The 21,769-nt window shown below is 45.5% G+C and overlaps 1 protein-coding gene across 3 annotated transcripts in view; it reads left to right on the top strand.

Moving 5' to 3' along the window:
- The window catches only part of LOC147893899 (uncharacterized), an 86,613-nt gene that overhangs the window by 22,662 nt on the left and 42,182 nt on the right, over positions 1-21,769 (top strand). For all 3 annotated transcript variants that reach the window (XM_087385920.1, XM_087385919.1, XM_087385921.1), the window contains exons 2-3: positions 6,640-7,946; positions 19,223-19,413. In XM_087385920.1, the coding sequence (XP_087242046.1) occupies positions 6,640-7,946; positions 19,223-19,413 (1,498 nt within the window). The remainder of the gene's footprint in view (positions 1-6,639; positions 7,947-19,222; positions 19,414-21,769) is intronic.

Raw genomic sequence — 21,769 nt, 5'->3', positions numbered from 1 at the left:
ATGCGACATTGAAACTGCACAATGGCCGAGCTAAGGATCACGAGGGGCTATGCATTGAGTTTATCGCATATGGGATCGACACGTTAGCCCCGATCCTAGCAAAGCTATTCAATGACGTTGTTTGCCTTGGCTTCCCTCGCACCTGGACAATCAACACCATCACCCCCATCCACAAGGCAGGGGATCCCATGGACCCGAGTAACTATAGGACTATCATGATTGGACATGTGATGTCCAAGATCTATGCAGATGTATTGGATGCATCGGTCAACGTGTTCGCAGAGATGAGAGGGCTCATAGCAGAGGGTCAGGCCGGTTTTAGGCGAGACCATGGGACTATGGATCACATACTCACACTCAGGAGTTTCATTGAGGAGGCCAGATCACGGAAGGAGAGGGTGGGACATGTGATGTCCAAGATCTGTGCAGTTGTATTGGATGCATCGGTCAGCCTGTTCGCAGAGCTGAGAGGGCTCAGAGCAGAGGGTGAGGCCGGTTTTAGGCGAGACCATGGGACTATGGATCACATGCTCACACGCAGGAGTGTCATTGAGGAGGCCAAATCACGGAAGGAGAGGGTATATTGCTGCTTTGTGGATTTCCGCAAAGCCTTTGACACATTACCTCGAGCTCATCTCATCACACACCTACAGACACTGGGATTTGATCAGGAGATCATCTGGGCAGTCATGGCACTGTATGAGAGTCTCAGGCCGAGTTCGGATAGGCGCAGGCTGGACAGATGAGATCATGAGTACCATAGGAGTCAAATAGGGTTGTCCCTTATCACCGACCCTGTTTGGCCTCTACATCGATGAGCTTGAGACTTTCATGGGGGCGTTCGGAGGGACCGGTTGCTCACTTGTCGGGAGCATCATCAGGATTCTTCTTTATGTAGATGACGTGGCACTCTTGTCGTCCACACTCGAGGGGCTCCGGCGACACCTGGATGCACTGTAGGTTTTTTGTTTATCCCATGATTTGGAGGTCAACCTTGGCAAGACCAAGGTCATGATCCTTAACACCTCTCGAGCAAACATGCAATGGAAGCAGTTTACTTTTACTTTCGGTGGGTCAGTAGTTGAGATCGCATCCTCATACACTTACTTGGGGGTCATCTTCTCCGGCCCGATCTTCACGATGAGACAAGTGATGCAGGCTACACTGAGCAGGGGATACGCCTCACTGGCTCGGCTAGAGAGACAATGCTTCCACTCCCACTTCCAGGACCCTCAGACCAAGGCTCTTCTCTTCGACTCCTTGGTCCGACTAGCTAGTATGTATGGCAGCCCTTGTTGGGGGCTTGACATGTCAGAGATAGAGTGGACACGGGTGGAGCGCCTGCAGATCCTCATGCTCTCACGGATGATCCGGGGGAAACCGTTTGTACCACATCACATCATTCAGGCCGAGTTTGGTGCTTCTTCACTCCAGCTAGATGCAGCCTTTTAGACCATTATATATCTACACCGGGTTAGATCAGAGACAGAGGCTGCCATGGTTGGCTCTCGATTCCTCCATGAGGTTGGCAGCAAAGGGAGACGAGCGATGCTGGTATGCATGGACTCATAGATGGTTTGTGAGACTAGGGTTCCACATCGATAGGATACCTCCTTTTTCGTACAGTTTAGATGCCCCTCCGGTACTCCCACCCACCATCCCGATTGGGCCACACACCAACCAGGTCATTTGTGAGGATCTCCTGCAGATACACACCTTTAGGACCTGGTTGGAGCCAAGGGAGCTTTCAGTGAAGCTGAGTTTCTACAGAGATTACTGTCTTCGTATTTCAGAGGAGGGATTCATCACACCACCGGGGTACACTGAGCTTCATATGCCTCACTCACTACGGATCTCCATCGGACAGTTTCGGGTATCATCACACCGCCTCCGCATAGAGAGCGGCAGAGCAGAGGGGATTTCTAGGGAGCATCGCTCATGCATATTGTGCGATTGTTAGGAGGTCGAGTCGGAGGAGCATTTTATTTTTAGGTGCCCAGTGTACTACGAGATCCGAGGTTGCTACCACTGTCTCTTCAGAGACAGTAGCTCTGGGCTTTTTTCAAATTCCTCGCCTATTCAGATCAGAGATGCCTTGTGGCCTTCATTCACGAGGGGGTCCGACACAGAGAGTACTTACTCAGGCGACGGGGCTTGGCCACATCATTAGACACCTCTCAGAGCAGGATCACAGAGTTCTTCCCATCGAGTGACATTGATTGCTCAGTCTCTAGCCGCAGACATGACGGACCCCAACCCGACGATCGCAACACGACACACGAGACATCGAGGGGACACACTGATCACTTTGGGGGACCTCCCGTCATTGTTTAGACCCGGGATACGTCCCACGGGAGTCACGGTGGCTCTGGTCTTGCGTCGAGCCTCGTCCAGGAGAACGAGACGTATAGCACCCCTTGACGGGAACCAGCGTCCCATCACCGGCTATGCACCAGCTAGGGCGACATGACATACGGAGGATTCTGCTCCGCTCCAGTCCTTTTCTTTTCATTGTTACATCCAGATGTATTTGATTTGATTATGTATGATCAGACTCAGGATTAAGCATGGGTGATGATGCTCGTTTCAGTAGCTCCACCCTTACTGTGATTTGTATCAGGTTTTCTTTCAGTCTCATAGACCCATCGGTCTTCCGAAGACTCTAATAAAATTTCTTTCTTTCTTTCTTTCTCTCTCGTGGGTGGATGTGCTCGATTCTCATTCGGCCGTGTCTCATCCCCAGTGACATAATCCCACAAATGTTTGCCAACTAAAAGATTGCGTACCATAAAAGTCCATAAAGAGTAATTGGTACCATCCAACTTATCCTCCTGTGTGAGGACGCCAAAGTTCAAACACTTCATCGGGATTGTTCTAAGCCATAATTGCCAAAGAAAACCAAATGCAGCAACTGTGATAAGAAATATCCCTTCCTGGGATTTATAGGTGCACAACACAAATCCCTTCCGGGATATAGTTGCAAGCTGCCTACTGCTTAAAAATTAGCCAATCAAAGGCCCAAAATGCTATGAGAATGTCCTGCAAATGCCCAAAAAATGCCAAAATAAGGTGTGGGGGGGATAGGATAGATATTTGCTAGTGGAGGACGATCACCTTACTGGACATGGTCTGTTGGAAAGGTCGCCTCCCCATTTGTAAGCCCCCATATGAGGAGAGCATGGGGGAGGGAGACCTAGGGCAAGACACGCCTAGAGGGAAACGTGTGGAGAGGGGGTTGCCACATGGGCAACACCTCACAGCAAAGAAAAGAGAGGTAGAGGGGCTACCACATGGGCAGCAAACAGGCTGCCGTGTGGGCAGCATATTCATAGACTTACTTGGCCAAGAGTGGAATCTCTGGTGGAGTAATTCTGTACGAGGTAGACACATGGCTGGAGCAGATAGGTCACGCAAGTTCGGCGCTGTTTGGAGCTCCAGACAGAGGCGGATAGAGACGAGCAGGTACATCTGCAGTACGGCAGCAAGGCAAGGGCCATTGGCAGGGTCGTGGACTGCATCAGACCCTTGGAAGCAGGCCGTACAAAGGCAAAACCATGGCGCTGCAAATTGGGCAGGCTGGAGCCTGCAGGAAGGCCCACAATAGGGTGCATATGGCCTGGGCCAGTGGCGCAATGCCACGTGACCAGGCGGGTACAGATGGGCCAGCAAGGAGAGCCCTTGTAGGGCTGGTTGGGCTGAGCCAACCAGGTTGGTTGGCCAGCCAACCTAGCAGACTAGCCAGTCGGCCCATTTAGGGCTGGCTGGTCGGTTGGTTCAAGGGGGCCTTGTGCCCTATTTAAAGGGGCCCTTTGGGGCTCCATAGAAGATCCTCAGGAGCAGCACTTCAGGGAGCAGAAGGAGCAGCATACCAGCAACCTATGAGCCTACATCGAGGAGGACGCATCGGCTGGAGAGCTCCAGACCTAGCTCAGCAAGGTGCTGCCCACCTATGCTGATACACAGGCAGTAAGGTGGAGAGGACCATTTTGGACAGAGAGTCTATTACGCTTGAGGTGGAGTATGCAGGCTCAAGTCTAAAGATATTCGGCAGATAGTAGAAGTACCTTGTGGGAAGATCAAAGGACCATGCTCTAGTGGGACTTTGGATCTCTCTCTCTTTTGTTGTGTCCATTGTTTTGGACGGAAATATATTGTTTGGGTAGCTTCTATATCTGGCTGGATGATTTTCTATTGATGAGTTTGCACATCTATGTGAATTTACATTAAGTAAAGAAGTTTGTGATTTCACACCCCACATACACTATGTGAGCTCCTGGGCTATTCTATCAGTCTTCTGTTGTGCATACACTCTGTTGGTCGATTTCTAACATGGCCTAGAAAATCTTAGCTAAAGTCTTGGGCTTGTAGCTGCATCTAGATCTTCTTGATATCTTTCATGACACAAATTGGTTTTGTTCAGGAGAGGAGCGGATCGGGCAACATCTTCACCTTTTGGGAGGCCACTGATTGGGCAAGATAGGAGTCTATAGTCTCTTATGATCCTTCTCTTGGATTTTGAGAAGGCTTATGACAGCGTGGGTTGGGCCTTCCTCGAGGGAATTATGCAATAGCTGGGGTTTTCAGCACAGTGGATACGTGGGATCTTTTTTATACCGGGAGCTCTCCTGAGATCCTTAGTGGGCTACACTATGGCGAGGCCGTTCCCCTCATGAGTTTAGTGATGTAGGATTGTCCATCGGCTCCCGTTCTCTTCCTTTTTGTGGAGGCGGCCTTGCGGTATTACCCATGTTCTTAAGGGGCAGGGTTGGTAGATAAGCGGTTCTCCATTCATTATGAAGAGGAGCTTCTAGAATTGGAGTTCGCAAGTGATATGGATCTTTTCTTGAGGGGGCGGTAGGCTCCGTAGAGGGAGTTGTATTGCTTGGGTTTTGGGGCCAAGGTCTGTCGGCTTTCGCACAGGCACAGAGGAGGAGCTTTCTTTTTTGGGGGGGAGGGGGGGGGGCTTATCGTGGTTGCTAGGTCGGGACTGGTTCAATAGAGCAGCAGGTTGCCCTGGTCCTAGAGAGTGTTTGTGGGATGGCATGCAAAACTCAAGGGTGAGGATGGCTTGGTAATGACTATTTTACCTCATGCAGAAGGGGACCTAGGTATCGTTTTTGAGAGATGGAGAGTAGGGCCGTCCATGGAAAGCTTATTGTATGAGGTCTCACTCCATGTTCAAGTTGCAGAAGCTCTTGCTCCAGCAAGGGCTTCTCAAGAACATCCCACAGAGTGGGGGTCAATGGCAGACCTCTCAATATTGGATTTTGACATGCACCATTGACAAGGAGGGGTCTCTCCTTGACGAGGAGCTTTATGACACTTTGGCTTTGAAAGGGCCGCGCTTTGAGGGAGCTACAATGGGATTCCAAAAAGTGGTACTAGGGCAGTTGGAGAGGATAATTGGATCCCTTTTTTGTCCTATGTCATCCGTATTGTGTGAGAGGTAGAGTATCTGGGTGTGTGAATGAATCCATCCTCAGTAAAGTGAAGGAAGTGTTGTCTATAGAATGCCATTTTGGTGGTATGTCCGACCTATGTCCTTGAATTTACACGTGCCATTGTTCGTCTTGGATGAATGATGAACCTCTTGATGTGTGAGGTGTGAGGTGGGAGACTCCATGGTGTACTGGTATATAGGGAGATGATCAAATGGACATGCCGCAAGAGTGAAACCATATGGGAGCCTAGAATGTACGGAGACGTTATTCCCTTTAGTTGCAAGCTACATAGATGATGAGAGAGCCCTCCATGGTAATCTCTTTTTACGTCCTTGGTTTTGCCTTATGTCTGTGCTGTGTTGAGGTAGATTATAGGATGAAAAGTGGCATTCGTGAGTGGGTGTCTTGCTCATGAAAAGCCAGTAACAGATTGCAAAGTACAAGTTTGCCGATGGTGCAATGTGATTTGGGCTGTGTGCCATGACCATTTAATATGCTAAAAATGAAAATGATGCTTCATTATCCACTGATACAGTGGACATCAATGTGTCCAACCAATCTTCCCTCATGTCCTTATGTATGTGGATGATTATAGAAGATAGAGCTGCATGACTGAATGGGGATATTGAGCAAGAATGATAGTCGTCGTCGTTACATTTTCAGCTTAGCAAGATTTCCTCGAACTCTCTTTTTCATGTATTTTGATTCAGACACAGCAGCCTTCAGTGCACCTGCGGCATTGCTCCCTTTTGTTCTGTACAGTCATGTAGATACATTTGCTCTTTTGTTTACGTTTCCTTCATAATATTGGATGTTTTAATTATTGCTTGTTTTTCCGAATTTGGGTTTTCCATCTTTGTATTTGAGCATTTTCTATTATAGACTGTCAAATACTGTGTAATCCCAGGTGGAAAGTCAATTCGATTGAAAGGAAATAATTGTCATCTGAATTGTATAAAAGCTGTGGCATGTGGATGTGGTTCTTTCTGTGCTTTTGAACTTGAAAGGTAGCTACGTCTCAGCAATGGTCTCTTTTTGTATGCATTTCTTACTCCTGTGTATGAGTGAATGAAGACCTGGCTTATGTGGGCATACTTTGCTATTGTTGTTTCCTCTTTACATGTTGTCTTTCTGAGATCCTTACGTAAGCATAAGGACTTTATATTGAAGGCTGACTGGTTTGTACATTGCCATACAGCCGATCTTTCCATTTTTGAACAACTTGCTGGCAAGACGGCGTGGAAAAAGGATCCTTTGCGAGTTCGGCTCACAGCAGCCAGGTCCATAGAGGAGACAGGGCTTGACCCATACCATGGAGGGTTTTTGTCTCCGCATGGAACACCACCATCTAACAAAGAGATCTGGAGCAAGGTGTTGCTGGGTGAGCCGAAAGCAGAAATTTTGATGGGCCAAGAGGGGTGTGATACCAAAACATTTGCTGTTGTTGCTGCGTCTTCCAAGTCCCAACATTCCTCAGATGAAGAGGATAGACATATTGAACGTGAATCTGATGTATTGAATGTGGAAGCAAAAGGTAGAGATTCTCTACCTGAAAATGGACATGAAAAAGAGAAGCAAAGCCACAAGAAAGGCCTTAACGAGAGAGTTAAATCACATTCCAAGTTGTTCAAAGCAGCCAATCTGGTTACCACTGAAGGCAATGAAAGAAAAAATCTCAATCCAGGCGTTTCAAAGCTGGCCATGACTGATTCATCAACTGTGGAAGTGCATGCTAGGCCCCAAAAGTTGGGGAACATAAATCTGCCTACTCAAAATAAAGAAAGAAGTAGGAGGTTTCACAACAAAATGGTTGCAAGGCGTGTTGACAGAGGAGCCTTTTCCCATGCTTTGCATGAAACACCAAAAGCAGATATTTTGACGATAGTGAATGAGGATGATGGGGCAGTTGATGGCAGGAATGTTGTTGATGAAACACCTCCTACAGCTACCTTGCATCGCAGTGAAGCTTCAACAGAAATTGCCTTGTCTACATCCGAGGAAAGAGCTCCTTCAGTTCCAACAGAACTATTGCTAGAGGAAGCATGTGACTCTGCACTAAGACACTCTTCTTCAGAGTTGTATACTTCTGAAAAGTTGGGTGATAGTGAAGGTCCTGCAGTGTCCATGGATTCAGCAGTAAGTGTAAATGCTGCAGATGGATCAGTTAACAATCCTGATGGAGAGAGAGTGGATTTGATAGCTCGCAAGTTGAATGCTCGTAGCAGATGGAAACGGGTTACACACACTGTCACACTTATAAATCATATGGCTGCAAACATAAGGTCAGCATCCTCTGATCTGATAGAGGATACACCAGTAGATGAAATGCTACAGCAGCAGGCCACCCAAGATGATGCAGGCGGGGTTGGAGCAGCTGCTTTTGAAGGTGCAAAAACTGCAGCACGGTCCAGATCTCATGGCAGGAAGGGGATGGAGGGATTGCTAGTACGGCAAGACAGAGGCTTCATTACATTTTTCCAGGACTTTTATGTTGCTTGCTTAAAGGTTCCTTAAATGACTCAAATTTGCACTCTCTGCCATGGTTTTTGCTTGTGATGGAAGCTTGAATGGAACTATTGGACGTATCTCGTGTTAGCAACTCCATCCTTGGTGATTTCTCTGAAAGCGATTTTTTTTGTAGTAAATGTTGGTCTCAATTGTTTGTACTAATGCTTTGTACCTGTTTTCTCAAACTGGTATGTGAGCCACTGTTGCAAAAAGCCTTCACATAATGGATCGAAGGGCTGTATGTTCATCTGTGCTGGGTGAGCTGACAGACCGTGCTGATGTATCTGCGGCTATTGCTTTGGATTTGGGACTGTAGGCATACTCTTGCAGCTTTTCCATATTGATATTTGTCCATCAAATACTTCAGCTTGTGTGGTAACTCTGTTGGAAACGACACTGCTCAATCTATGTCCCCTGAAGGGTTATCTTACATTGCAGTTCAGTCTGGCCCGTTTTAGCAAGTTCCCATATGAGGAGGCACAAGAGGCATTAGGTTTAGGTTAGTTGAAAATCGTGGCCTGTCAGATTAGCTGGTTGGCAAGCCCCTCTGCCAAGTAGCTGACTATGTCGTTGTTCAGGTAGGACACCCTGATGCCAGCTTAGTCAGCCATGTAGGCAGCCTTAGGGCTGCCACCCAAGGCTCCCAAGGTCCTTTATGGTGGGGTGCATACTTATGCTACTTTGTCACAACGTTGAGCTTAAGGATGGCAGGACGGGAGGAGACAAGTATTTGCAGCAGTCAGCTTTGTTTTACCGGGGGGGGGGGGGGGAGCAGCTTATGTGTTTAATTTGTTTGCTTCATTATTGGAAGTTTCCTTGTTTTAAAGTAGATCTCCTTCTGGCTTTTGTACTCTCTTTGCATTAGAGCGTGCGTTTCAGAGAATCTGTCATGTGGTATCAGAGCCTTGTTGATCTATGTGAGGATGTGGAGCTGAATTGAATAAATGCCTCTGTCCATGTGAAGGTGATGCTGATGCTGGGTAAGTTTGCAAGTTCTCATTTCTTGTGGCGGTAGAACTTTGAGCAAGCCTCTAGTGCTTGTGTGAGGTTTCCAGCCAAGTAGAAGCAAGTGGAAGAGATTGGATGTTACAGTAAGAAATTAGCAAATATATCAGTAAATAATGTGTTGGAATGTCTTGCTATTGATTCTTTGGTTTTGGCATCTCTTTGGCTTTCTCAAGTAGCTGAAAGTTCCCTTCCCTTTTAGGATAGATTGAAATTGAGTTGGTGCTGATTTTCTTCATTGACATTCAGCATATTTGAACCAGAATCGAACTCCCAAGAAACAAAAATCGGGCACCAAGAAATGCCGACTATCGAATCAGCACATCTTGGAGGTCCATTAATTCCTGTTGTTTGCTGTTACATGAGCCCTACATGTTGTGGGAGGCTTCCTTGCAGAGCAAACATCATTTTGTGGCCTTGTGGCACACGGCTTGAGCCTGATTTGACTTAGGTCCAATTCATTGATTCTCTATGGCTTCCTCCATTGCCCTACCTCCATTGGCCACCTCCTTCAGACTTTGGGGAGGCAGCGAAATTAGATGGCAAGAAATCATCATTACGGAGATAGGGGTAAGAGTTAAATTGTAGTTTGCAGTCTCTAAAGAGGCCTAAGAGCTTGGCTGTAAAGCTAGGTGACACAATGGTGGGCATAACTTCAAAAGAAGGAAGCTGAAATAATGTTAATAGGTGGGGAGAAAGAAACAAAGAAAGTATATGAACGTGAAAGACTGAAGGGTCTATGAGACTGGAAAAAGTCCAAAAACAATGAAAGCTAGGGAAGTGGGGCACTAAAGTAGGCATCCACACCCAAGGCTGGTTTCTGAGATGAGAAAATAGATGCACTGAGCTGTTGCTATGGGAGAGTACCCAGATGCAAAGGACAAATGTTACGCTCTAGCCGAGGTAGCATGACCTCGGAAGAATCAGTCGACATTTCCCTTAAAGGATCTATGTTTGTAATATATTTGTTTGCGCTTCATGTAAATGATCGAGAGGGAGTTAATGTCAAGATCCTAGGTGAGGGTTGATAGCACCAGACTAGGTGGATCTAAGGCTAAGGGCCTAATGCAAGAAATGTGCCTAGGGGCAAAGGAAATTAAAGTAGCCCAAGAGAGGGGTGAAAAGATGCATTAGCAAGGCCCTATAATGATGACATGTGGCATCTAGATCCATTTAGGGAGATGGGGCTTGTTGGAGCTAGTGAGAGAAGGAGAAGTGGGCTTTTACGTGAATATGGATCTTTGGACTCTCTGTAAGCTCTCACGCTTCAGCAAGGTTGGCTGGGTGGAATAATATTAGTGCTCCTCCCGTGATCTGCCTGTAGTTAGAATAGAAGAGTTTAACATTTGGTATCAGAGCCCAGGCTAGGAAGTTGCGTGTGAAGGAGGTGCGGGATTGTTCGTGGGTTTGACGGAGGGGCTTGATCGGTGCTGGCCTACGCAGACAGCGTCGAATTGAGAGACCTGCGAAGGAGTGAGGGGATTTGGTAATCAGACGATACGTGATCGACGAATCTTGGGGCGGACAGCAGGTTGGAGCGCAGGCGTGACGATGAACGACGTATTTGTTCGGTGGTCCTCCCGCGTTGGCTAGCAGGAGCTTGTGGTGTGTTAGGTGACTGTTCGTAATATTTGCTCGTGACCTCCACGCGATGGGCTGATCGACGAATTATGAGGTGTTGCTGCCCGTGGTCTACGACGGAGTGAAGGCTTAACAGGGGCTCGTGTTACGGGTGGTCTTTGATGAGATTCGTAGATGGGCGACGCGCAGGCAGTATTATGGAGGATCTGGGAGCCTGTGAAAATATGTTTCGTCACATCTCCGCTCTCTGGCTACGTGACTAGCTGGCCCGTAATAGAATTCGACCTGTTTCCCAACGGACTCACAGTCATAGCCTTCTAAGGCCAAGCAGACAGCTTGTAGGCTGAGACAAATTCCAAATAGAGAGCTACGCCTTGGCAGAGAGAAAAAAAAAAAGAAGAGCGCATCATTTGTTTGTAGAGCTGAGGCGTGTATACCGTCTGTTTCATTTGATATCACAGGGGTATCAAATCGAGAGGCAAGAGCGAGCAAGACCAGGGAGCATCAATTTTTCCTTCATTATAAAATTTCAGTTTTTAGTATATAGCTTATTATTCTGTACAGCAGAGTTTGCAGTTTATTATGCCTGTGTATGGACCCGTGTGTTTCAGTCAGAGTTAGTTTCCAGGAATTTCCCTAGTATAGGGAAAAGCGGGATTTGGATATATGCCTGTGTCAAATGCCTAGTTAGTGTGAAGCTGGGATTGCAGGTATTCCCTAGTATAGGGAATTGTGTCAGAGTGCCAGTACCCGGAATTTTGTTAGTCTGTAAATACAGTGTTCTAGCGGTGTTTTGGGGGGGAAAAAAAACACCCATTGACCTGAATGGAAGCAGAAGAAGGGGCAGGGACCCTGGTGAGTCAGGAGTCCGGCCGACCCAGCAGGTGTTGTGCCCAGTAGCTCACACCTTATCCGGTAGGATTGCATTACTTGAGGATGCCTTGCAGCAGTTATTAGCGCAACAGTTACAGGCCAATGCAAGGCAGTTTGAACTTAGAAGAGTAATACAAGTATGTCTGCCAGACCTTCTCGAGATGAGAAAGGAAAGGCTCCAATGGAACCGGAGTCTAGTGTCCATACGGTCGAGCCTAGAAAGGCTAAAGTACCTAATATTGCCAATTACAGGCAGGAAAAGTATTTTGGTCGGATGAATGACCGTAGTTCATTGAGACCTGGTTACACAAATGGGACAAGGCGTTCGCTATTTGTGAAATCAGAAATGATATCAAAAAGATCCGCGAGGCCACCCACATGTTTAGTGAGGCAGCGGATCGGTGGTGGATTAAACAACAGAAAGATGGTATAGCATCCACTACCTGGGAGGGGTTTAAAAGAGAATCCAGGAAACACTTCTTACCTCCTGACGAAGCATCCCGAGCTTGGGATCAGTATAGGAACCTTCGTCAGAGAAATTTGTCAGCGGTAGAATACACTAATAAGTTTCGAGAGAGCGTAATGAAGGTTGATGAACCCCTGCCTCAATCAATCCAAGTGAAAGATTTCATATTTGGATTGAATGATAGGATTAAAATGGAAGTTCGAGCTAAGTATGCGAAAATGTTGGATGATGCAATAGCCATAGCCCTGAACTATGAAGATGCCAAGGGCAGCAAGCCAAGTGGGTTTGCGCAGGTCGGAACCCAATATGGGTACTAGAAGAAATCTGGGTTTACAAAGAAATGGATTAGTAAAGGGAGTGGTTCTCAGCCGAGTGGTCAAGCCAAGCAGGAGAAACCAGCGGAAACTCCTAGATCAAGTACCACCATTGGAGTGAAGAGGAAAGTAACACCAATGGCAGCCCGGGCTTGGTCTAAGTCTCCCTTAAACCGAGAGCAAAGAGAAAGAGCAAGGAGAGAAGGCTTGTGTTTTGGATGCCTTCAGCCTCATTAGTGGAAGGATTGTCCACGGAAAAAGGATCGTCGGATGGCTGAGATGGTAGTCTCAGAATGCAACGTGGAAATGGAGGAAAGTCCCAGAGCGGAAGAGATGCAGATTCAGCTAGCGGGATCTTCTCAGAGGTCAGTACCTTGTTTGTTATGTGTGTCTGTTGCTAAGCTAGTAACGAGTGCACCTGATAACATCCTATCTAAGCCCGCAGCAATGGGGTATACAGCCTTTAATGATACTGAGTTAATTAAAATGAAAGGGCAAGTGGCCAATCATGATGTCATTGTGTTGTTTGACTCAGCGTCAACGCACAATATAATTAACTCCAAGCTCGTGAAGAGGCTGAAGTTAAAGACTAGCCCATCTGACTATGCGTATACAGTCAAGATGGCAGAGGGAAGTTCAACTGAAATAGGGACCAAAGGGTTACCCAGTTGGAGCTTCGTATTCAGGACTATGCTGAGAAGCTTGATTTTGAAATGACTAAGCTTGCTCATGCAGATATAGCCCTAGGTATGGCGTGGCATTCTAGAAAGAATCCAGCCATTGATTGGAAAAAGCACGTATATCAATTCAAGATGAATGATGTGCTTTATGTCTTACGAGGTGAAAAAGATATACCTCAGGGACCGTTGGTTTCCGTGATGGAAATCCGAAAAGCTCAAGAAGAGTTTTTATTCCTTTGTACAGCATCGGTAGAGCCGGTTGATGATTCTTCGGCTAGCACTGATGTTGCGCAAAGTGGTGAGATGGCCAAGCTGGCTAATCTAATAGCAGAGGAGTTCTCTGAATGTTTTAGGGATGAGTTACCTTATGGGTTACCTTCAGAGTGGAATGTTCAGCATAAGATTGAACTGATCCCGGGGGCAGAACTTGTGAATAGACCTCCCTATAGAATGAGTTTTACTGAAGAGGCGGAGGTGCGTAGACAACTGGAAGACTACCTCAAGTTGGGGCAGACTCAACCAAGTTTCTCACCTTTTGCTTCGCCAGTGATATTAAAGAAGAAAAAGGATGATACGTTTCGCCTCTGTATAGATTACAGAGCATTGAATAATATCACTGTTAAGCACAGGTATCCGATGGCTTGGATTGATGATTTGCTAGATGCATCACATGGAGCCGTGATTTTTAGTAAGATAGATCTTAAGTGTGGCTACCATCAGATCGGGATTAGAGCCGAGGATGTGCATAAAACCGCTTTCAGAAGCAGGTTTGGTCATTATGAGTTTTTGGTAATGCCCTTTGGACTTACCAATGCTCCAGCGACATTCGTCATGCTTATGAACGATTTACTACGTCCGTATATCGGAAAGTTTGTAGTACATTTTATTGACGATATTCGAGTGTTCAGTAAAAGTATTATTGAGCATCGTGAACACTTAAGAATAGTGTTCAGTATTTTAAGGAAAGCCAATCTTTATGTAAATAAAAAGAAAACTATACTGTGTATGGTTAGACTTGAATATTTAGGATCCATAATAGAGGGGGTAGAAATGGATCCGAAGAAAGTGGCTGCGATACTAACTTGGCCAATCCCTTAGAGTCTAACCGCATTGCGATCATTCTTGGGATTTGTCCAATTTTATAGAAGGCATATCAAAGGATATTCCGAAATAGTATCACCATTGACTGATCTGACCTTAGATAAAGTACCTTTTATATGGGGATAGAATCAACAAGAAAGTTTTAATACCATAAAACAAGCTGTGGTCACAGGACCGGTGTTAAAAATAGTTGATCCCCAGAAACGGTTGTTCCTAGAAACCAATGCACGCGGCATTGCGGTAGGAGCAGTTCTCCTTCAAGAGGGAAGGCCAGTAGCCTTTGAAAGCAAGAAGCTTTCTCCCTCTCAAAGGAATTGGCCAACTCATGAATTGGAGTTGTATGCTGTTATCCATGCTTTGAAAACATGGAGGCATTATTTGTATGGTTTAGAGTTTTATGTGGATGTGGATCATGATACTCTGAAACATTTTTGTAAATAGCCTGACTTGAGGGGCCGCCAAGCTAGGTGGGCAGAGCTCATGTAGGAAAAGATAATAAGGTTGCTGATGCGTTGTCTCGCATTATGCACAATATGAGTTTTACGGTATTAGAGAGTGCTCTAATGACCGAGATTAGAGAAACTCAAAAGGTGGACGAGTTTGTCCAGAGCTTATGACCTAAAGCTCATGTGTTTAGACCCGGGGAAGAAAAGGATGACCTGGCATCCAGAAAAGGCCAAACATATGCAAGATATACCATAAGGGATGGTATGCTGAAAAGAAATGGCAAGGTAGTAGTACCTAGTCAGAATGATCTTAAGCAAAGAGTCATTCGACAGTGCCATGATAGCCCATGTGCGGGACATCCAGGAGTCGAGAAGACATATGATCTCGTGAAGCGAGATTTCTTTTGGCCAAAGATGAAAAAGCATATTCATGAATATGTGACACGGTGTTTTTCGTGTCAGGTAAGCAAGGCTGAGCGGGTGAAGCCACTCGGACTTTTACAGCCCTTGGAGATACCACTAAGTAAGTGGGAGAGCATTTCCATGGACTTTATTGCAGGGCTGCCTACGACACAAGGAGGGTATGATTCTATCCTTGTGGTAGTTGATCGTCTAACCAAGATGGCTCACTTCATTCCGACTAGAGAGTCTGTTGGTGCCTCGCAAGTAGCGGATTTGTTTATTAGACATATATTTTGTCTGCATGGATTGCCTAGATCCATAGTGTCGGACAGAGATGTCAGATTTACCGGTCATTTTTGGACAGCGGTATTTGAGACACTAAGGATTGAGTTGGGAACGAGTAGTGGGGATCATCCTGAGACGGATGGTCAGACGGAGAGAGTCAACCAGACTTTAGAGGATATGCTGAGGGCATATGTGTCATTGAGGCAACATACATGGGACAAATGGCTGCCATTGTTAGAGTTTGCCTACAATGATAGAAAACATTCCTCTACAGGGTTCAGTCCGTTTGAGCTGAACTATGGTTATAGACCAGCGAATCCAACTATAGTTGGAGTATCTCAGAAAGTGCCTAGTGCCGCGAACTTTGTGGTTCAGATGCGGGAGATGCTAGCACTTGCGAGAGCTAATATCCGCCAGGCTATGGATAGAGCCAAGGTGTATGCGGATGAAAACCGGTCTATAAGAGTATTTAAGGAAGGAGAAAAAGTTTTTCTCAAAATTCCTTCGCACTCGAAGTCGTTAACTTCAGGAGAGTGTGCTAAGTTATCACCTCGATAGTGTGGGCCGTGGTTAATTCTAAAGAGAATAGGCAAGGTAGCCTATAAATTAGAATTGCCACATGGGTGTAAGGTGCACCGAGTGTTTCATGTTTCGCGCTTAAAGAAATTTTTGCATACAGGTGACTCACTAATCGAAGGTGTGGTTTTGTTTCAGGAGATAGAGGATAATGCAAGGCGTAAACCAACAAGAATCCTGGACCGAGGAACAATGCAAATACGAAATCGGAAGATACCCACGGTGTTGGTTGCATGGCATGGTCAGCCTCTATCCAAAGCTACCTGGGAATCCGTATACCAGTTGCGGAGAGTGTTCCCAGACTTTATCATCGAGGACGCTGATGTCTGAAGAGGGAAGGATTGTTACGCTCTAGCTGAGGTAGCATGACCTCGGAAGAATCAGTCGACATTTCCCTTAAAGGATCTATGTTTGGTATATATTTGTTTGCGCTTCATGTAAATGATCGAGAGGGAGTTAATGTCAAGGTCCTAGGTGAGGGTTGATAGCACTAGACTAGGTGGATCTAAGGCTAAGGGCCTAATGCAAGAAATGTGCCTAGAGGCAAAGGAAATTAAAGTAGCCCAAGAGAGGTGTGAAAAGATGCATTAGTAAGGCCCTATAATGATGACATGTGGCATCTAGATCCATCTAGGGAGATGGGGCTTGTTGGAGCTAGTGAGAGAAGGAGAACTGGGCTTTTATGTGAATATGGATCTTTGGACTCTCTGTGAGCTCTCACGCTTCAGCAAGGTTGGCTGGGTGGAACAATATTGGTGCTACTCCCGTGATCTGCTTGTAGTTAGAATAGAAGAGTTTAACAACAAAAGGGAGAGAGATCCGTGGCAGTTGACCATCTGTGTATGCTGTCTGTGGTACTAACTCCATCGGTTGGCTAAGGATAGAGGAATGGCCAACTTTGGATCCTAAGGGTTCTTTGCCCCCTCTTGGGCCCAAACCCCCAAATTCACCCCAAGGCGCAATTTGCGAGGGGTTCTAGCATGTCTCGCTCTTTGTTTTCCCAGGGTCCTGCCCATATGCAGGACAATATGCATGCGCCAGAAATCACGCCCTCGTGATGGTGGCCAAATACATTGGTCGGCCCACTGTCTATGTTTGGCCTAAGGGATTAGATCAAGGCAGGAGGTAGTCCCCGTCAGTTGATGTACAAATTAGTTTTTTTTAAGGCATTATATTCTTCCTTCATCATATCCTCCTATATGTTGATCCTAGCATCCTGTCAAAATAATCGAGGCTACCTTTCTAGAGCCTAATCCAAGTAGAGGAACATTCCCAAGGTCATCCAATACTCAAGGTCTCACTAATAGTTGACGTATGTGCACAAGTAAACTCACTTTTTTTGGGAGGAGTACAAAATACTATTTCATTATAAAAGTAATGTCATTCATACCTGGCCCAGAAGGGAGCAACTACTACTTGAGAACTAGGAACAATGATTAAACACTTCCAACTAGGTGAGAGGAAGATCTCCGAGAAATTGGGCATCTTGGAAAGACTAATGCACAGAAGAACGAAAGAAAGCATAATCAGCCACCGAGGAATGCCCGTATAGCTGAATGTTACCGGTATGATATAATGACCATAGAGCTCAGTAACGACACTGGTAAAATAAAGTGATCGTAATCTGGTCTGGAGGCATATCTCCCAAACAACCAAAAATTCCAGCCAAAGGGAAAATCCTAGGAAACTGGGCATAAAGAATTGGTGCCAATATAGAAAGAAGATCACAAGCAGTAGGACAAGTCCAGAGAATATATAGCACAGTCTCCTTCAGTTGCGAACATGTAGGGCAAGCCAAGGAAGCAATACACCCAACAAGGAGCCCACTGGTAATGCACCCATTAAACAGCACCACAAGAACACCTGCTGCTTGCGAGGAAGTTTATTGCTCCATATGAGTTTGAGACAAGTCTTCCACCAAGCAAGAGACTTGTCCAGATGCTAGAAATGATCATTATGCTCCTGAATCCACTGCCGTGGAAGTAAAAGAGAATAAGCCTTTTTGGCTGAAAGATCTGTAAAGGAGAATGGAGAGTAACCTGGAAGCACCCGATCCTATGTAGTGTTTGGATATTTTTTGTAAAGCATTTGGGTCAAGGATTAATCATACAAAAAGTGGTTATGCTACTCTTAAAGGAAGAGTCGGGATTTATTGAAAAAGCTTGAGGTCATTGATATACGATGTTTTTCATAGCGGCACATATGATGGGGCCCACCTTCTAGATGGATATGAAATTGACATTTTGAATGGATATTCTGAAATGTTGTGAATGTCTGCAAGAATGCAGAGATAGGCATTGTAGATATCAATTGGGTCATGTGGAAGTGAATTTGGTTATAAGATTCATGGTTTGGATAAACTAGGGGTCTACGCACGTGTGGATGGATATGGTGATGGCTAGGTATGTGCGATCGGCCCTTGGTGTAGGGCTGAAACGTAGAGGTCTGAAATAGATGAGGCAAAGTAGGGGGTCTCAATGCAATAGTGTGTGTACCTAACCTTCAATGTTGACGTTGGTGGAATGTGAAAAGTAGTTATCCTTTGTTATGCATGGAAGAGGTAATGGTAACCATGTCGGTGATCACCATGAAATTAGACTTGCATGGTTTGGGTCTCTTACTTAACATGATGTGTAGTTGGAGCGTGCTTATCCACATTGCTATACATGCATTGCCTTGTTAGCTATCTTTCTATGCCTTTTTTTTCGGTTCGCTTGGAAGTTTTTGGGAAATAAAAAAAAGGAAGAAATTGGTTTTCATTGGCAATTGTGGCTTGCTTGAAGAGAATGTAGTGATCAACCTTTTCCTTAACTGTTGCCTTTGTCATAGCTCCCTTTGTGAACTCTTACCCCCCCCCCCCCTTTTCCCCTCCCAAAACAAAACACTCACGTGCAAACCCCCCCCCCCCACCCCGCCCCCCCTCCCCCAAAAAAAAAGAAAGAAATAGAATTCCTTTAAGTATGAAAGAAACAATCAAGAGCAAAGCACTCAATGGAGAAGTACATCATGCAAAGCATGAGAAACAATTGTTAAAGGACCACTGAAACTATATGCGCATATGCAAATCCCAAGAGAAACCAGGACTGTGCTGAAAGTGCCACGAGACTCAGGGGAGAAAGGACTTTCTCTCCACAGTCTCAGAAAAATTGTCCTTCTGGCCGATGCAGACCTAAAAGTCCCTGACATCCTCGACCAAATGGCCGTCAAGGTATGTACAAGGTCTGTCCAATTGCTAGACATGATATGATCTAGGTGGACCTAGGTGCTGTCTATAGCCTTTGTACATCTGGATCTCCAAAGCCTTGGTCATAATTGAGTGTATCCATCTCGGGAATTCTGACATAAAAACAATAAGCAGATGTTTGCATAAAACTTTGAAGCTTATTTCTTGGATACTTTTGTGATGCTAGTTTGAAGTGACAAGCAAGGTTGTTTCAAATATGATGTAGCTCGCTAGTTAAAATTCTCTCTCGTGATTATCTGTGTTGAATTATGGTTCTGAGAGTTCGCAATGATATTGTTTACATGTTTTGTTGATATGCAGATGCCAATTGGCCACTTTTTAATAGGGGTGTTTGTGGCCCCCGTGGCCTTGGGACTACTTTTCACACCTTTGTATTTTTTGGATGTTCATGGGCTTTCCTTCGATGAAATGGGACCACAGGATGCAGCAACAGACCCTTTTGTGTCAGCAACACAACGCTGCTTATCTTTTCTTAATGTCTTTTTATACGCGTAAGTGCATCTATCTTCAATGGTGTTAATGAGTCACGTGTTTTAGGTGTGCCTAATAGTTTGAACTACATTTCATTGGTTTTGTCTTTGTGCACATAAGCTTCCATTTTTACTTGTCATTTTTTTCTTGTTGCACTTGAAGACCAAAAAAAGAAGCAGCTATTTCAAAGGATTAGAAAATCTCTTGTATGCAAATTTGTAAAGTTTGCTTTAATACCAAGCCAATATTTGAAAATAATATCATTCGAGGCTTTTAGATTTTAGACTTGTAATAATAAACAAATTTAAATCTGGAATTGCAGTTTTGAATTGCCTATTGATATTGGTTTTGTAATTTGTCCATGACCATAACGACCCTGTCTTAAAGTAGGACCTTAGATTGCCCCGTCCTATGAATCTCTGCTGAACATTAATAATACTACTTTTTGAGGACTAGAGGTGTAACCGGCCTTCAGTTTCCTAAAGGGCAGTAGACCATAACTTGCATTACATATTCATAACTCACAGCCACATTGCATCATTTCCAACCACTTAACTTTAAACAATACCACTTAGAAACAATTTGAGAAATAATTGGATGGAGGCTAGAGTGCCCTTGCTCAATGAAACCAAGTACAAGACACCACACTGGCCCCAAACTCTTGGCGCCCCTTCCGGTATTTGTTTATTTCTTTAAGAATGAGATTTGTACATACAACAAGGGCTCACCCTTATGCTCTGCCCCACGGGCAATTCCACTGTCCAAGCCAAACCTTGGCTATAACCTGCATTCCATCCTAGTGCACACACTAGTATCCAAGTGCCAAGGCAAAGCTAAGGCATTCACTATTTGTCCATGACCAACTGTAAAGGTGTCCAAGCATAGTGTAACCAATTGTTAGTGACAAGGCATCCATACACTTCCCAAAATGCTCAAGCAGCCTCAAGGCATCCAAATGCAATACACTGCCCCTCTGGCACTCTCCCAGGCACACTCTCTATAACTGAGCGTCTGCTTAAGCCTGTAAGGCCAGAGGAAGCTCCAAACAACAAATGCACCACAAGGAACTTGAAAAATTGCAAATGGAAAACAAAGGGGAAGTCAAAACGACTGTACCCGCTGTCCGTGGAATAGGGGCAAGCTTTGCTCTCGCACCTTTCCTCTGTCCAGGCCCCCAGCAGAGTGCAGGTGACTTCCAACCACGGGGTAGAGGGAGAAAGAGAGAGAATGAGAAGACTGGAAGCTCAGAAGAAAGGGATGAAGAAGCTCAAGTGTGCAGAAGACCTCCAGGCAGGAGAAAACAAGCTCAACCAGCAGCCATAATCTCGAAGTGTGAGAAGCAAACACCACCGTACAAGCCTTGGAAAGAGTGCCCAAACATCCCGTTCAGCAGCATCAATAAAAGACCCGTACAGCCAGCATGGAGTCATTCGTTCAGCAGTGTTGAAAGGCCTGTACAACAGGTATGCATGCAGTTCCTGCAGTCCGTACAGCTGCACGGACTGCCTCGAGATGCGTGCAGGTAAAAAAGGCAAGGAGTCAAGCCTTGGAATACCTGTCCGTCCATACGGATTCGTACGGCGTCTTGTAAAACATGCCCCTTTACCTCGGGATGCGTGCAAATGAGCAAAAACCAAATCAACGTCAAAAGAAAACCGTACATCAGCCTTGGAAGGAGAGGAAGAGGGTAGGTGTGCATGAGGGGCTGCCACATGGCCCCCTCATTAATGCTCTAACCCACACAAACCAATGAAACTTTGGTTTACCCGTCACACTTAAGTTCCTAACCAATGAAACATTGGTTTTATTGGGCCTAACTTTAAGGCCCCTCTAAACCTTGCCTTGCCCCTAGCAAGTAGGCCTAGTGTGTGCACTGAGGGACTTCTGGGAACTGTCGGCCTAGTGTGTGCACTGAGGGACTTCTGAGAACTGTCGCTTCCCCTGGGCTAGCCCCCTAAGCTCAAGTTAGTCACGGTTCAGAACTTCACTTTCCCGTGACAACAGGTATGTATTGCTGCTGCATTTTGGTTTTGGTTATTTGTTTATGAACACAATAACCCTTTCTCTTGTAGTGGAGCCTCATCTTACCCCCTTTCATGGATCCATATCTCTAAATTGATTCACAAAGTTACTAGAATTGTTTCTAGAAACTTTGTGAATCTCATAACTTCATGTCCGCATGGCAAACTATCAAGTATGTTGATATAAACATAAACCATTAGCAATGGTGATATGGTCTAGGAGAGCGCGTGAGTCGATCGATATATCAATGGATCATCCGTGTGGAGTGACTAGTACACTCTTTTCTCATCTGCTTGGCTCACCATCACTTTTGAAGTGGATACAATAACAGATGGCATAAGCTGGATGCCGCAA

Source organism: Dipteris shenzhenensis, chromosome 15 (genome assembly GCF_047967505.1).
Source record: "Dipteris shenzhenensis isolate YYH24624 ecotype China chromosome 15, Dip_SZ_1.0, whole genome shotgun sequence".
Classification (NCBI taxonomy): Eukaryota; Viridiplantae; Streptophyta; class Polypodiopsida; order Gleicheniales; family Dipteridaceae; genus Dipteris; species Dipteris shenzhenensis.
Note: the sequence above shows the minus strand (reverse complement) of the source record. Positions and strands in the feature narration are given on the sequence as shown.